The sequence below is a fragment of the Anguilla rostrata genome, chromosome 15, assembly GCF_018555375.3.
Source record: "Anguilla rostrata isolate EN2019 chromosome 15, ASM1855537v3, whole genome shotgun sequence".
NCBI classification, from domain to species: Eukaryota; Metazoa; Chordata; class Actinopteri; order Anguilliformes; family Anguillidae; genus Anguilla; species Anguilla rostrata.
This window is the reverse complement of record NC_057947.1, coordinates 9,184,825-9,201,296: the sequence shown is the minus strand read 5'-3', so window position 1 is coordinate 9,201,296 and position 16,472 is coordinate 9,184,825. Positions and strand designations below refer to the sequence as shown.

At 44.8% G+C, this 16,472-nt stretch overlaps 1 protein-coding gene across 1 annotated transcript in view; it reads left to right on the top strand.

Moving 5' to 3' along the window:
* The window catches only part of LOC135241237 (low-density lipoprotein receptor-related protein 1B-like), a 457,371-nt gene that overhangs the window by 376,914 nt on the left and 63,985 nt on the right, over positions 1-16,472 (top strand). Inside the window, exons 63-68 of the mRNA XM_064311460.1 lie at positions 221-369; positions 570-663; positions 1,415-1,531; positions 2,339-2,458; positions 5,629-5,748; positions 14,172-14,288. Coding sequence (XP_064167530.1) covers positions 221-369; positions 570-663; positions 1,415-1,531; positions 2,339-2,458; positions 5,629-5,748; positions 14,172-14,288 — 717 coding nt within the window. The remainder of the gene's footprint in view (positions 1-220; positions 370-569; positions 664-1,414; positions 1,532-2,338; positions 2,459-5,628; positions 5,749-14,171; positions 14,289-16,472) is intronic.

Here is a 16,472-nt window from a genome sequence, read left to right as displayed (position 1 = left end):
ACCACACCATACAGTAAAATGCAATATAGGGACAGTTTAGTTAAGCAGCCAAGTTAAGATTGACAGAACACGATATAATGACATATACTGCCATAACAATAACAATAATACTACAGTAGTTTAAGATGATATACAGTGCAATTTTAAAACATATTATGAATGAATGAATGGCTGAGTGTGAACCTCTGTGCCATGTCTGTGTGGCTTCCCCCGTGCCCAGTGCCCAAGCACCCGTGCCAGGTGGTAAACGGCGGGTGCAGCCACCTCTGCCTCCTTTCCCCCGGCGGGGGCTACAGGTGCGCCTGCCCCACAAACTTCTACCTGGCCCAGGACAGAAAGACCTGCCTTTCCAACTGCACCACCAGCCAGGTCAGCGCTGCCTTTATTCCTCCACACCACAGGGGGAGCTGTTCCCCCAACAGCGTCCCTTCGGCTTACACCGTCTCCGTTTCTGGCCGAGGTGATATTTTGTTTCACTTGCTGCCGGTGTCGAGTGAGTCCTCTTCATCTCTACGTCCCTCCTCTCTCTTCTTCTCTTTTTTTTCTGCTGGGCTGTCGTCTTGGCGCAGTTTCGGTGCGGGACGGACGAATGCATCCCCTTCTGGTGGAAGTGCGACACCGTGGACGACTGCGGCGACGGGTCCGACGAGCCGGCGGACTGCCGTGAGTAGCGTCTCTCGTGTGGAAGTGGGGACAGTGCGCGCCGCAGATGTTATTCCTGCCGCTTCCAGGTCGTGCGCTTCGCGGAGGGAAAGTTCCGGGCTGTCAGACAGACTTCAGACTGTGCAGCCGCGTTATTAAGAGCAGCGCTGTGATAATTCACAAATTCGGTACATGAATATGCAAATGCAATTTGAAGTCGAGCAGTTCACGGTACGTCGGTTCGCCATCAGTTTGGGGAGGAAAGCCATGCGGGAACGCGGTGTTGTGAAATGACTGGTGTGCAGTTCGCTGTGATTTTTTGGTGGCGGGGGGAGGGCTAAGCGGGAGAGGCAGATGAACAGCATTGGAGGAGGAGGGAGAGGAGGGGCAACCATAGCATGAGCAGGCACAGATAAGGAGAGGTGCTCGCTGCAGTAAGGGTGTGAGGGCCCAGAGGGGGCAGTGTCCCTGATTTTCAACTGAAAACAACCAATGACAGTGATAATATTTTATGTTTCATGTTTACAGACGATATGTAAGTCTTACATACCGTGTAACAGTAGAGATGCTGCATGTTTGGTTGATCTTTTCTTTCTAACACAATCACAGGGGGTTGCCAGGTAGGACACTTCTCACTTCTCCCTGCACAGACCTCCAAAAGAATGACTCTCTTCGATTAGCGAAGGAAATAATAAGCCTGATAATTACAGAACTGGCATTGGTCCCAGAGGTGCCAGGTCCTCGGTCTTTGATATGAACTTTATTTTCACAGCTGAGTTTAAGTGCCAGCCGGGGCGGTTCCAGTGCGGGACGGGCCTGTGTGCGCTCCCTCCTTTCATATGCGACGGAGAGAACGACTGCGGAGACAACTCGGACGAGGCCAACTGTGGTACGAGTCTCTTAGAATGCTCCTCAAAGTCAAATTTCAACAAAGGGAACGGGGGAACTCATTAACTCAATAACTATGCTATGGTAATGATAACAGAAACTGTCCTGCCTTGGTTAACCTGGCTTTACTTAAGGAAAGGGTAGTTTCGTAACCTGTCATGTATGAGTGTTAGCGAATGAAACGATATAAAAACGGGGTAAAATGGCACTGGACATCACCCCATTGGACAGGTGACTCTCAGTTATTCACAGGTCATTTATTAGGGAATGAAACAAAAATAAACAACAACAAGCACGGTAGATAGACCTGAGCCTCCCATCCACAGGCTTAGATGAACAGACTGCAGGATACTACTGTGGAGTAAGAAAAACAGTTTTCCTCTAAACTTCAGTACTGGTTAAGAGTGAACGTAAATGTCCCATGCGGTGCTGCGATGATGTGGTCCTTTTAAGCGGGCTCACTGTTTTTATGACCCACTAACAAACACCACCAAAACCAAAGACTTCCTACCTCCGATCCCCTCATTAATTAGGAGGCCAAATCTATATCACCTGTGGAATAGAGGTGTGTCCAGCTGTGTGACATCACAGCGGAATGTGCCAACAGAAAAGAAATCAAAAAAAGTAAAAGGCGTGTCTCAGTATCCTATTCCTAAAAAGTGTCATTTTCATTTTCATAAGTTTTTCTGTATACGTAAATGTAAATCGGAAACATTGCGGACATGCCATTGTGCAGCGGTTATCATCTCGCCCGTTTTCAGACGCTCCTTTCTCTCTTTCTCTTTCTCTTTCTCTTTCTGTTCTCCAGACACGTACATGTGCCTCTCCGGCCAGTTCAAGTGCAGCAGCAGGCAGAAGTGCATCCCCCTGAACCTGCGCTGCAACGGGCAGGACGACTGCGGCGACGGCGAGGACGAGGCCGACTGCCGTGAGCCCCGCTCGTCGCGTTCTCCGCTTCGCGTTCGCGGTCCGCCCGCGCGACCGCCGTCCGACCCGGGCGGTCGGCGAGGTTACCCCTGAAATCCGAAGAGTTAAACTTAAGGACAGATGAATAATTGAATCCATGTCCTTTTTTGACATTGCTTTGTTTCGGTGAAGGGTTGGCCTACGTTCATTCAATCAACGTTTTTCTTTAAGTTTCAATAACGAGCAAATCTAAGTGTTTTTTCTTTGGCGATCTCAGTTCGACAAATTAGTTTTATTGATCGCCGAACTTGCCAAACTGTAGTTAAGGACCTGTGCTGATTGAATCCAGGGCAACGCTCAGTCGCAGAGAGAGATAAACAGCCGGGCCGTTTAAAGAGCTGAGAATAGAATTCTAGAGCTGCTTCCTGAAGGAGTGGAGAGAGACATGCAGGGCTCTGTTTTCTGGAATCAGTGTTGCACGGTGCATGGGCGCACTGGGCGTGGCTACTGCCTGTATTGATACAGAGCGCATAGCTAAGTGCTCATGGGGCAGGTAGAAAATGGGCTGGATTAGGCTGAATGTATTAACAGTGGGTGTGCTGCAGCTGGATTAAATTATAGCCAATCAAATGACCTCTTTTCATTCCCTTTATGAGCCCAGTGCTTTGTGCTCCAGCGTACTGCTAATATCTGTGGTCTACCACTGCAAAGTAGAGGAGGATAATACTCATCACAAAAAGCTTCTCCCAAGGGAAAACTGACATTCTTGAGCGGGAGGTGCGGAGTAGGGATGTCACCGTTCCCAAAAATTGAGTTCGAAGGAATTTAATAAATAAGAGAAATTTGTTTGAATTTGTTCAAATATTCTACTGAGGGAGCGGCGTATTTGGCGGCTCCAGGGGAGGGTGGGAGCGGCTCAGCGGGGAGAACTGTCACCTGTCACTCATAAAGCGGCCTCGCGTAGCGTCGGCATCGCGGTCAGCAGCTCGAGGAGCGATGCCTCAGAGACGAGGCCGCCTCCTTCCTGCCCCCGACCGACGTCTCTCAGCTTTACACAGGGAACTGAGTAGCACCGGGGTACAGGTGGCCACCAAATTTAAATTATTTTTTTAAAAAGGGCCTCTGTGCTTGCTAGTTCACAAGCTAATACTCATTATGACGCACCCCCTCTACCAAAATTTGAACCTTTCGCTGCTGAGATTGCTTTGGCCTGCCGCACATAGGGAATTAAAAGGTTATGCCTTGATCTGTTAAATGAGCTAAATGGGTTGTTTTGTGGTGGAATTCCCCTTTAACGATAGCCGTATAATTAAAATGAAAAGATTGTTTAGGTTCATTCTTCTCATTACAGGCGGATGTAAGAAAAAGAAAGGAATACAGTGCAGTGTAAGAACAGCCATAAAGGATTAAAAACAGAAATAAATGGAGGAGTTCATGTTATAAAGAAGACAATTAACAATAGAAAAAGTGCATTTTTCCTGCTTCCGGAATTCATAGTAACATTGGACAGCATATGATCCACGAAAATGGTTGATGGGTTCGCTCAACTTGCACCATAGACTTGGTCTGCGCAGGCGGGTGGCGCAGGTAGGAATTTCCCATTAAACTGACACCAAAACTGCGTGTTGCTCCCCCAACAGCACCTCTCCTCCCACTCCAGCCCACAGCTATTTACCGAATTTCCAAACGGACCCAGGCACGTCAAAATCCACAAAGCAACATGGCACAGAAAATGGAGCCCGTGAAATAAGGAGCGGTGAATTTCTCTGCTCTCTGTGATCTCACATTCTCTTTCCTCTCAGCACCATTAAGGCCTCTTCATGTATTGGGCCTGTGATTCAGGTTTGGGAGCTGAATTCTCATTAGACTGATTTACCTCACACTTGAAAGGCAGTTCTTTTTTTGACAGGCAAGTTTAGTTTTTTATGCACAAAGAGAAAGTGTTGGATTGAAATTGAACTTTTTCTGCGGATTTTGTGATCCCAAACCTATCTGCCTCAACTACAGTCCCACCCTAGCAGACCTCCCAAAATGAAACTTTGTAATTTTGTCTGATATAGTCGCTGTTAGGGACTACAGGGAGACTCCCCCTCCCCCCCCCCCAGTCTGCTCCCCGTGTGTGTGACTGAGAGGTTGGAGTGTGTGTGACTGAGAGGTTTGAGTGTGTGTGTGTGTGACTGAGGGGTTGGAGTGTGTGTGACTGAGAGGTGGGTGTGTGTGTGACTGAGGGGTTGTAGTGTGTGTGTGACTGAGGGGTTGTAGTGTGTGTATGACTGAGGGGTTGGTGTGTGTGTGTGTGTGTGTGACTGAGGGGTGTGTGTGTGTGTGTGTGTGTGTGTGTGTGTGTGTGTGTGTGTGTGTGACTGAGGGGTGTGTGTGTGTGTGTGTGTGTGTGTGTGACTGAGGGGTGTGTGTGTGTGTGTGTGTGTGTGGTGTGTGTGTGGTGTGTGTGGGGGTGTGTGTGATGGTGGTGTGTGTGTGTGTAGGTGTGTGTGTGTGTGTGTGTCATGCCAGACCCCTTTAAGAGCTGAGCCATGCTAAGTGACAGCTCCAGAGCGCGGAGCTTGGAGCCCAACAGCTAACGGCGACCCAAAGCGACGGGTAGATTACCAGACTGAGAGGAGAGCGCCGGTTATAGCCGCCGGCACAGGCAGGGCCCAATCCCCCCCCCCCCCACCCCGCCCGTCCCTCCCCACCCTGGCACCACGCAGCGTTCTGTCCCAGAGGCCCCCTGGCGCACAGAGCTCGTGGAAAAACCCGCCAACATGGCCCGGAGCGTCACCGAGGGGATTGCCTGGATTAACTGCCCGAGTGCCGACAGCCTTGGGATAAATTTAACCCCTAGCAGGGGGTAGATTAGCAGAGGGAAGGTTTATACCAGGGGTAATCACATACGGGGGAACAAATTAGTAGGGGATTAAAATTCTCTGGGGTGAAAGTATTCCTGGGTCAGGATTACTGTATGGCAGAAGTATTGGTAGAATTCATCTGCCCAAATTTAGCAGGCCAGCCAATGGCATTTCTGTTGAGCCGGTACTGTCTGTTACTGTCAGGTGTGATGCCAAATGAGAAATTGTTCATTATTCTAGCAGAGGAATATCGAGATTGAATTGCGTTTTTTTTTTCTCTTCTTCTGATTGAGAGCTGGGCTTATAATTTGAGTAATAGAAAGGATGTTTTTTGTCGTTGTAGCGGAAAGCACGTGCTCTCCGGACCAGTTTCAGTGCAAGACCACCATGCACTGCATCTCCAAGCTGTGGGTCTGCGACGAAGATCCGGACTGCGCAGACGGCTCGGACGAAGCCGACTGTCGTAAGTGGCATGGCGCTATTAAAGTCTGACCTCATAAAAACGCATCAAAAGAACAACCCAAACGGGTCGCTGAATGAGCTGAATGCATTTCCTTCTGTTATGACTCATGCTGATGTTTAAAGATGGTTGTGCACTTATCTAACAGGCATCCGAACCTGAGGCAACTTGCAGAGCTTTAAGTCTTATGCAAGAAGGCAGCTATTTAGTGAACCAGCCCAGGCTGAGAGCAGGGTACGGGTACACACTAGCTGCCACATTCTCTGGGGTACAGATGCACACTAGCTGCCACATTCTCTGGGGTACAGATGCACACTAGCTGCCACAGTCTCTGGGGTACAGATGCACACTAGCTGTCACATTCTCAGGGGTACAGATGCACACTAGCTGTCTCATTCTCAGGGGTACAGGTGCACACTAGCTGTCACATTCTCAGGGGTACAGATTCACACTAGCTGTCTCATTCTCAGGGGTACAGATGCACACTAGTGTCTCATTCTCAGGGGTACAGATGCACACTAACTGTCTCATTCTCAGGGGTACAGATGCACACTGGCTGTCCCATTCTCAGGGGTACAGATGCACACTAGCTGTCTCTCAGGGGTACAGGTGCACTCTGACTGGCCTGAGGCTGCAGGTTTGTTGTTTCTGACAGGTCTGTCCTCAGAGAGAAGTTTGTCTGAGTGTGTAGTGTCTGAGACGGTGACTGCCTGCGCATGCTGTCCCATTGTGTGAAATATTAGCTTGTGTCTGGATGCTATCATAAGGCCATTGAGCTGTGTGGTGTGTGGCATCTATGATATGTAGGCTATGCAATCCATAGGCCAGTGGCAGAAGTACAATACAGTTTAGTGCATGTTGGCAGTATTAGCATTTATATACAGTAAGTGTCAGTATTCATTGTCACTCTGATTTTTAAAGTATTTTTGGACGTTTTGGTTTGAGAATCATCTGCCTTCTGCACAACTTCAAACAGAGCTTTCTATCTGATGGCTTTGCGTTTGCAAAGAAAGCGGCCCTGCTGTGAAATTCCTAGCTCTTAGAAATGCAGTTTTTAAAAGTTCATCTTGCCTAGCGTGAGCTTTTTAATGGATGATTGTGTTTTATAGTTGTAGGCAGGGGCTGCTCTTTCAGCACTAGCCTACCATATTTCCACTGGCCCAGCTGCAGTGTTACTAGCCCTGTCTTTAACTCCACATCATTAAAAAAAAAAAAAAACGAATCTCTTCACTTTCACCTCATGCTTGGACATTCGTTTACTATGACTTGTAATATTTCCATCTGTAATACTACGCATAGAACAACAAAAAGTATTTGTACACTAATGATTGAGGCTACATTGGGAGAACAATCTCACATGAATGTGTTGACCCAATACTATCCCAACAAGTTTGAAAGCAGCAACAGGATGTGCAAGAGGCTGCAAATGTTGTATATTTATTTAGATCAACAATTCAACCAGTTTTTACTGTTGAAATTAAATAACTAGCAATTTAAACAATGAAAAGGTGAAATTTAACAGTTTAATTTAATCAACTGATGCTCTCAGACATGACACAATATGTATACATACACTCCCTGTTTGGTTATTTCTCTGCTGTAAATGATCTCAACAAAAAACGTTTTCAACGCACAAAAATACCGAGTTACTCATTCATGTAAAACACCGTCTATAAGTCATTCATTAAAACCTGCAAAATCTTGCCTGCCATTACAAGTATTGATGTCAAAATGAGGCCAATTTACATCAAGCAGTATCGGCTATCTTAGCTCACGCAAATGAAACAAGCCAGCGAGTGGGCAAGCTTAATTTCCAGCACTGGCTGTAGGAATCAGGTGTATGGCAAGCCAAATAAAGATTTATTGCATATCCTTTATACCCAATGTTCAGTTTTCCCACTGGTCGCCTGCTTTTCACAGTGTGTTTGACATTTTGTCTTACTATTTGAAGGAAGCCTTTTTGATATCAAAGATTTGCGCCTTGTCATTCATTTTGAGGCACCAGTTGCATTTTTATTGCACTTGTTACATCAGAAACCTTAACAGTTGCGCAACAGTACCGACTAGTGACACTACAGTCAGACCTTATCAGCCTCTCAACCCACAAGTGACCTTTTAAGCGTAACATCTTGCAATTAAAGCAGCTCTGTTTACCTAGTGAAGTAGCAACAGTGTGATGTATTAACAAGTTCAGTTGCAGTGTTCGTATTTGCATATACTCACTTGACTAATAATAGTAAATAGTAATAGTGGTTTAATAGTAAAGCCAACATGGTCTCTAGTTGAGTCAGCAGATTCACTAATGAACTAGTTGTATAAAAATGCTAATTAGGAGGCATTTTAAAGCAACTTTCTTTACTTTTGAGCTTACCTTATATTTTTATCACATTGTGCCCATTAGTTGTTTTTTTTCAGAAAACTTAAATTTCATTGTTAGAAAAACTTAAAATTGAACTAATGAATGTTTGTTGAACTCAAGATTTTAAAATCTAAGTTATGCTGAAAACAAAAAAAAATTAGAGTAGCAAGTTGCCTTAAAATATTGAGTAGTCTGAACTTTTAGTGTAGAATATGTTTCACTAGTTCAAGCCAGTTTCTATCACTAAGTCTATCCCATTCTGAAGATGTTCTGACTTTTAACCAGTATGTTTTGTGTTTTTAACACTTGTACATTCTCATAAACATGTACCTTGTTGAGCACTAGTTGCAAATTGTATAAATAGTTAGATAATTATTAAACATGTTCCAATGCCCATTTTGATATGAAATTGTTTTGGCCACTAGTTGCCATTTACTTGGACAAAAAAAAAAAAACTTGTGAACAAATATGATCAACTAGTAAACTAGTTAAGTTGAGAATTACCATACCATACCATACCATACCATACCATACCAATTACCGGACCGTAATTTACTACTTAACTAGTTTACGAGTTGAATATATGATGAAATGATAAGGACTACCAGACTCTACCAGGTTATTTTACTGACTATGGCTGGTATTCTGGTGAATAGCAATTCTCATTGTGTATCACTTGGGCAGATGCACACAAATAGATTTGACATTTACAGGATTTATAAGAAAACTGCTTCAGAAATGAAAAAAAAAATGTCTGTTGTGTTTATCGTATGGTGGAGGAAAATTGCCGTTTTGACACCGGTGACTTCTTAGCATTTCTCGAGGTGCAACAGAGCACAACGGGGAGAATGGCTCTATAATGCGTTTTATTGGCTTTGCTCACACACAGATGCAGTGCCGTGACAGAATTTAAATGCGCAGAATAAAACTAGGCATTTAAAGGTGCATCGTTTGGACATGTGCTGGTAGTTTACTTCCTGTTCAATGGTAAATAGGCAATTTAGAGGCATTTCACGCATATACATGTAAGTAGCAGCGAATAAGAAAAATAACAGAGGCAAGCATTCCAGTGATAACCTTAAATTGGTTTGCTATAAAAGTAACATTAATTTCTTCTCTTTAAAGGCCATATCTCTACCAGTCCGCATTTTGACTAATAACCTTGTTATTACTGGCAAATTAATTAAAACTACTATATGAAACAAGACAAAAATCAATTTTTTAAATGCTGTAAATTTCATTTGTCTGTTCCCGGTAAATGCGCTTGCAGTAGGGCTGTGCATTGCCGTAGACAGCACTGTGACCTCACAGCCAGAAGGTTCTGGGTTCAAATTTCAGCCGATGCCTTTCTGTGTGTTCTGTGTCCGTGTCCGTGTCCGTGTCCACGTGGGTTCCCTCTCACAGTCCAAAAACATGCGGGTTAGGCTAATTGGAGGGTCTAAATTGCCCATAGTTGTGAGTGCGTGAGTAAATGGTGTGTGTGCTTCACCTGTCCTGCCCTTCGCCCATTGCATGCTGGGATAGGGTCTCGCCCTGGTCAAGAATAAGCGGGTATAGATCATGGATGGATGGATGGATGGAACTTACTGTACATTACCTTGACACGGAACAGCATTTTGGTCCATCTACATTATGATTACATATTTTGTGAATTAAAAAATAAAGAAAGAAATTATTATGGGATAATAATTATAAATAATAATAATAATAATAATAATAATAATAATAATAATAATAATAATAATAATAATAATAATAATAATTATAATAATACACAGTGCCCCATGAAAGCCCAAAACATTTTAACCATAATGTAAAAATATAATGACTTTAAATGTAATTGTTTGTTCTTTACATTACTGGCCTGATGGTGGTATTTTTGCTAAATAATGTAATAACATATGTGCAATGTAGTAATTTAATAGTTTAAAATGACTTTTAATTTACTGTATTGTTCTTTTAGGTGTGGACTTTGTCCTGTGGGGTTATAGGTCAGGGTTGTCTGTGAAGCCTACTGTGACAATGGTTTGTGCAATGCGCTGCATAAATACATTTATATTTGTTTAGATTTTTTGATTTAATGTTTTGGTGGTTTGGGATAGGCCCCCATTTGTGCCGCGTTTTGTGGTGTTGTATTCCGATCCATGCTATGCTTTCTAATACTGTACATGTATAATCTGTTCTAATGTTCAAAAAGCTTTTTAAATAGTACGTGCATAGCATTTATATGATTTTGGATTAAGTTGAAGTATAGTCGTGACTGTTTTTCAGTAGTTATGATGTTTAACAAGGATTCAAAAAGTTTTGAGAAGAATTAAAAGAAGTTGACATGAATGTTTTCATTTTTTAAACAGATACTGTTTCCTTGAGGAGAGTCTTTCCTCTGCCCTATCTCTGTCTGCCAGTCAGTTTGTCTCTTTCTCTTTCTCTCTCCCCCTCTCTTACCCCCTCTCCTTCAGTCTCTCAAGAGTCAGTCTGAGTTTTCATCCCCGTTCCGCAGTCATTTTAAGTGAAAAATAATTCTCTTTTCATATGTGAAGGCCAGAGACTGAACCTCAAACAGCATTTAGTTTTGAAATACTACTGCGGGTAGAACAACACACAACAATGTTTATTGTCTTGTATCTCAACAATGCTGAGTGTAAAAGTGGGGAAATTTGTCAATATTCTCACACACTGCGTAAACCAAAAAAACACTTTAAAAAGTCTTAGATTTCAATTATAATGAATTATTTCCAAGGGTGCAAATAATGCTTTGAAGTTTTTTTGAGAAAAAATCATATCTTGAATGCAATATAAACTGATACAACACTATGAAAATTTGCATAACTTTTTTTTAGCTCATTTTTATCAGTTCTGGAAGGCACTGTACCGTATGTGTCAGAATATTTAATGCCATCTACCTGCCCAAATATTGGCAATCATACAGTACGTTGGCCGATAAATGCTTTGAAAGTTGCATTTTTGGAATCTATGGAATCCTCCTGAAGCCGTCGTCCTTTCATTTTTTTAAATGTCATTTCTCTTTTCAAATTGAATCAATATTGTCCGCACATGGATATTTCAGGCAAAGTCACACTTTCTCCGTAGTCGATTAGGACAAACCGCGCGTGATGACAGTGTCGCTTTCGCCTTGGGCGACGCGCTTGTGAAATTTATAGGTTATCAATAAGCTATTTTCTGCAGAAACGAGAGAGCTCATATCGAGCGATGACAGAAAGGGCAGCTCGGTGTGTCTCTCTAATTAAGGACTGTCGCTCCTCTCTTACAGCCAAATTGATTTGTCTGTCATTTCCAGAGGACGTGCTTGTTTTCCCTTCCTCCTTACCTCCGGTGTTCCGCTCTAGCGATCCCGCTCGCTCCGGCGGTCCGCGCGTCCGAAGTTGGCGGCTGCCGCGGCCTTCGCGGTGCCGCCTTTCTCGGCGAGCTTGTCACATAAGCATTAAGTGGTGCCTTTGTTGCCTTGTTGAGCACTAGTTGCAAACCGTATTGCTAGGTAGACAGTTATTAAACATGTTCCTATGCCCATTTTGATATCAAACTGTTTTGGCCACTAGTTGCCATTTCTCCAGGAAGCCCCTCCCCTCTGACTCCTCCCTGTACTGGGCGCTCACTATGACAGCCAAGTTTATAGGGTGTGGCTTATAGGAGGCTGCTTATCACTTATCACACATAAGTTTAACCATCAACCATATAACAGGATGACTCGTTACCTGCAGTAATTAATTACCCTTCGCTTGAAAAAGGCCCATCAACAGAGCCATGGTCCTTGTCAGATATAATTTTCGGGCTTCGCACATTGCATCACGTTTTAAGAGCGAACACGCCGGACGTTATTTGCTTTTAAGGATTAAGTTGCGTGACAGGGCCTCGGCTGTCGGGCCTCGTCGGGCGTACAGTAGCGAAGCTAACGGGGAGGCGGGCTCGACGCGGCCGGCGCCGAGTCACGGTCTCATTACCACCGCTTCAGTTACAGCGTGCCACTGAGCGTGAGCTCTTCACTGAACTCGCTCAAATCGCCGAAGTGACTTTAAACCGCAGCGCCGCCGTTTCAGGAAATTTAATGAGCCAGAGCAGCGAGCAGGTTATTGTTTTGGCCGGGTCTCGTCTGAAGATGCCATTACTGTCGTGGGTGCTAAAAGGATACTTCCGCTTGCTCCCGCTGAATTATTCATCACACTTCTGCCCTGAGTGCTTCCAAGGCCTGTTGTGCTTCTTTTCATGCACTTCCTAATAGCTGGTTTGGATTACATGAACACCTTTCTCTGCATAAGTCGTACGTGAATGATTTTTTAACGATATGACTGCATGCTTAAGTTGCTATGTTTTTTTTAAGGAAACAATGCACTGATGCTGTGTTACATTATTATTATTATTGTTATTTTGAAGTTGTTGTTGTTATTATTATTTATAATTTCATTCAGATATAATTTTTCCCTTTCCTACAAATGTACGAAGGTAATGAACATGTTTCCAGGTAGTGTGTTATGTAACCTTCATATGTCTGTTGGGCACTTTATAAGACACTAATTGACACTGAGCGTTGGTAGTGTAAACTAGGGATAATCCGCATCACCAGTAGTGACTGTAGCTCCGTAGGGCTGTTGGTGATGGCATTGCCCGGGGCATGGGAGGGGGTCTCTCGGAGATACGCCTCCATCGCGATCTAGCGACCTCTGCTGGTCGATCGAGCGCCGGTGGACTGCACGCGAAAGCCGCGTGTGAGAGGTCTTCCCCCGAATCCGCGCTGTGTGAGCTCAGCTGTGGTCTGTGGTGTGAAACAAAGGAAGTGGCAACACAAGGTGTTTTGGAGAAGAACCGTGGATGTCTACGCTCTCCCGAATCAGCAGTGGGGATCGCAGCATGAATGCCGCAGAGCTTGGAGATGATTGGCTATTCCAAGTTGGGCTGGAACATTGAGATGCTCAGTTCCACGCTGGGTGCCACATTTATCTTAATAATAATAATAATAATAACAACAACATAATAAAAATAGTAATAGTAATAATAATAACAGTAATAATAGTGTAAAATATAGTGCAGTCCCTTAAGAAGACTGGCAGAGAGGTCTAGACATGTCACTGTAATCGGCGCTTCTGTGGCAGCACACAGAAGTCTGAGCAGGTTATCTTTGTATGCAGAGGTTTCTACAGCAACCCTGGCGAATGGGGGCCGCGAACGGCTGACTTCCTGCTCAGAAACAGCCCGCCCGTCCCCGGCTTGCGCTGTCAGACGTCTCCGAACATTACCGCTCACCGAAAGTCATTTATCGTAGCCCCAGGAGGGACGCGCTCCTATTAGCATGTTTATTCCCTCTTTAAAAAGACGTCCCGGAGATTTTACTTCGTATATTTCACCCTCTCAGACTGTCTGAAGAACGGAAGGTGAATTCCGCCCCGAAGCAGACGGAGGAAGATAAATGTATTCAAATTCTTCCGCGGTTCAATATCAAGTCAGTACTTTCTTAATATACGGCTGGGGACTGGCACGCAAACATAGGACTGCAATATGAGGATTAATAGAGTGCATCTGTTCATATGACAGAATCTCACAATCAGATGAGGTTAATTTTTAATGATACCACCCAGTATTACTACAGTGTGTAGATCACAGATCAGAAGGATTAGTCTTTCAAAAGAGTAATTTAATCGAGGCAGCTTCTGCACTTTGAATAATGTTCATCCAGTGCGCCACATAAATTCATTGTAATTACTGAGTGAGTCTCGAGCCCTGGCTAGCAAACGCTGCATTAAGGAAGACATGCTGTGAGTGTTAATTGCACCCTTAAAATAAGCAGTGTTGGCTGTGTTTATTAATATATTGAGAAAGTCCTGGAAACTATTGTTAAACGTCCACATAAACTTTTATCGACGTCTATGGCAGCAAAAAGGGGACCATTATGAGAATTTTGTATTCCCTTAATAAAAAGCAAGTGCTAGCGATGTCAGCAATGAGTAATTTCTGAAAGTAATGAGCATTTAAATTTATTTAGGATTGTTTGACTCCACATATTCGTATCTGCGTGCTTCCAAATGATGTCTGTTTGTCCGTCTGTTCCTGTCACAAGATGAGAAGACCTGCGGACCGCACGAGTTCCACTGTAAAAACAACAACTGCATCCCGGACCACTGGAGGTGCGATGGACAGAGTGACTGTGGGGACAACTCGGACGAGGAGAACTGCAGTGAGTCTCTCTCTCTCTCTCCCTGCCTCCTCGTGCGTATGTGTGCGTTTCTCCATCGCGTTTATCGCATCGTTCCCAGCACGTGCTTTCGGATGGCCGTCGCGCCGCTTGGGCGGTTTGGATTTGAAAGTGAGCGTCTGTTTTGTTCGCCTCGGGTGTCGTATCTGTATGTGCGCTCCTTTCAGCTTTGCGTTTGAATTAGAAAATGTCCGTAGACCCCGGGCCCCGACCTGGCTGAAAGCGGCTTGAACGAAAGCCGAGTTTTTTTTTTTTTTGTTTTTTTTTTGTTTGAGCGCCGGTCTCCGTGTCGATCCTGCCTGGGTTAACCGTCCGCTCGGGCGGCCGGATCGTTTACCCAGACTCCCCGAGGCCCGCTCCGTACCCCGCCAGGCTTGGCGCTCGGCCCGTGAACCCCGTCACGCTTAAAGAAGCACTTTTCCGCTCGATCGCTCTTGGCAGTGCGCGCCGCGAGAGCCGTGGTCTGAAGGCCACACGCCCCCCCCCACCCCCACACACACACACCACACACTGTTTATTCCCCACCCAGCGATTAAACTCCCGTGAAGGCGTGCTGCTGTTACTCCACCCCCTTTGCACTATTCACCTTGATGTTTTAAGGCAGAGGCAGAGTCTGAGGTGGAATGCTGTAGATGGTGTGCGCGGAACTGGACGGCCTCCAAATAGATTTTATCTGGTCCTTTCGCCAGTAGCTCAGCGGTGCGGCCATTTTGGGCCGCATTAACGATTAACGGCTGCCTTCCTTTGCCTTTGTTCCTGTTGACGTGCCTTTGTTCCGGATCTCCCGAGAGCTTTGGGTAATTACACCCGGCCGTAACCGAGAACGTGCCCCCCCCCCCCCCCGCTGTCTGGTCGGGTGGAAGAGGGGCGGCGGATGGGTGCCCCTGTGCTGCTAGTGCACCCCTCCGTGCGGGCGTGTCTGTGGTCCGCTCCTGCAGATCGCTGGTTTAGGCTCAGCAGCAGAAGCTCAGTGTTTAGGTTAGAGTTGTCCTTGTGCTGCATGTGTTCACTGTTTATCATTCAGGGTGTAATGGAACAAACCCTGTTTCTCAGAGTGAATAGGACAACTGCTCTGTCAATGAAAGCCTTGTGTGTGTGTGTGTGTGTGTGTGTATATTTGTGTGTTTGTGTGTAATGTGTGTGTACGTGTAGGTATGTGTGTGTGTGTATATATATGTGTGTGTGTGTGTGTTAATAAGCGCTCTCGTTGTATCCTGTGCTGTTCCTGGTGTTAATGCTGTCTCCAGCCCTGAATGTGTTCACATGACTGAGCGCTGGAGCCAGCCTCAGCGCATAGCGAAGCTAGCGAGGAGCGAAAGCTCACTGTGCGGGAGAGCGGGACAAGGTCAGAGGTCAATCTTAACCAAACCCAGACAGAGCGTGCCAGGTCCCGTAGTGTGTCTACTCACTGCCTGTGGCTTGGCCCCCTTCCCCTAGTCATTAGCACCGATTTGTTTGATGCTCCTTGTTATTCATTCATGTGAACCAGGGGTGTGCATAAACTGCATTTCAGCAGAAAGGCTTCTCAAAATACTTTGTTGAAAGGCCAGGTCTGTAGGCCAGTGAATTATTGGGAGTAAATACAATAAACAACATCAGAAATGACAATGAGCTATCATTTTATATCCCGCTTTTTAAACTGCAGAAGCTAGCGCAGAAATAGACTCTTGCATTTACATAAGGACCAAGGCCACCAGCTTGTCTCCCCTTGTTTTCTCGCATTTTACTTCAGTCCTTCTCCAGCTAGAGGTTGTGACAGCCTCTTTGCAAAGTCCCTGCTTAGTTATCCCAACTGCACCAGTAATCTAAGTTGAAAAAGTAACTTTAATTAAGCACAGATGATGATTGACAGCAGTGTTTGTAAGCGACATGTGGTAAATTTAGTTAGATTACTTAATACCGTGGACATTTTTACCTGAAGTATTTTTAAATGATTTTGTCAGAAGTTTTGTTAGAAGCAGCGGGAAATGCCCACATTAAAAATGAGAGCAGTTATATAACATCTAACTTGCACAAAGAAGTTGAATAAATAAAAAAATACATTTGTGATTCAACTGATTAACTAATCATGGTCTTCAATCAAGACTTTAATCAAGATCCGGCGTCTTAGTGCTGGACTAAAACAAAAACCTGCAGCCACACCTGCCTGTTTCAGATAGATTGGAC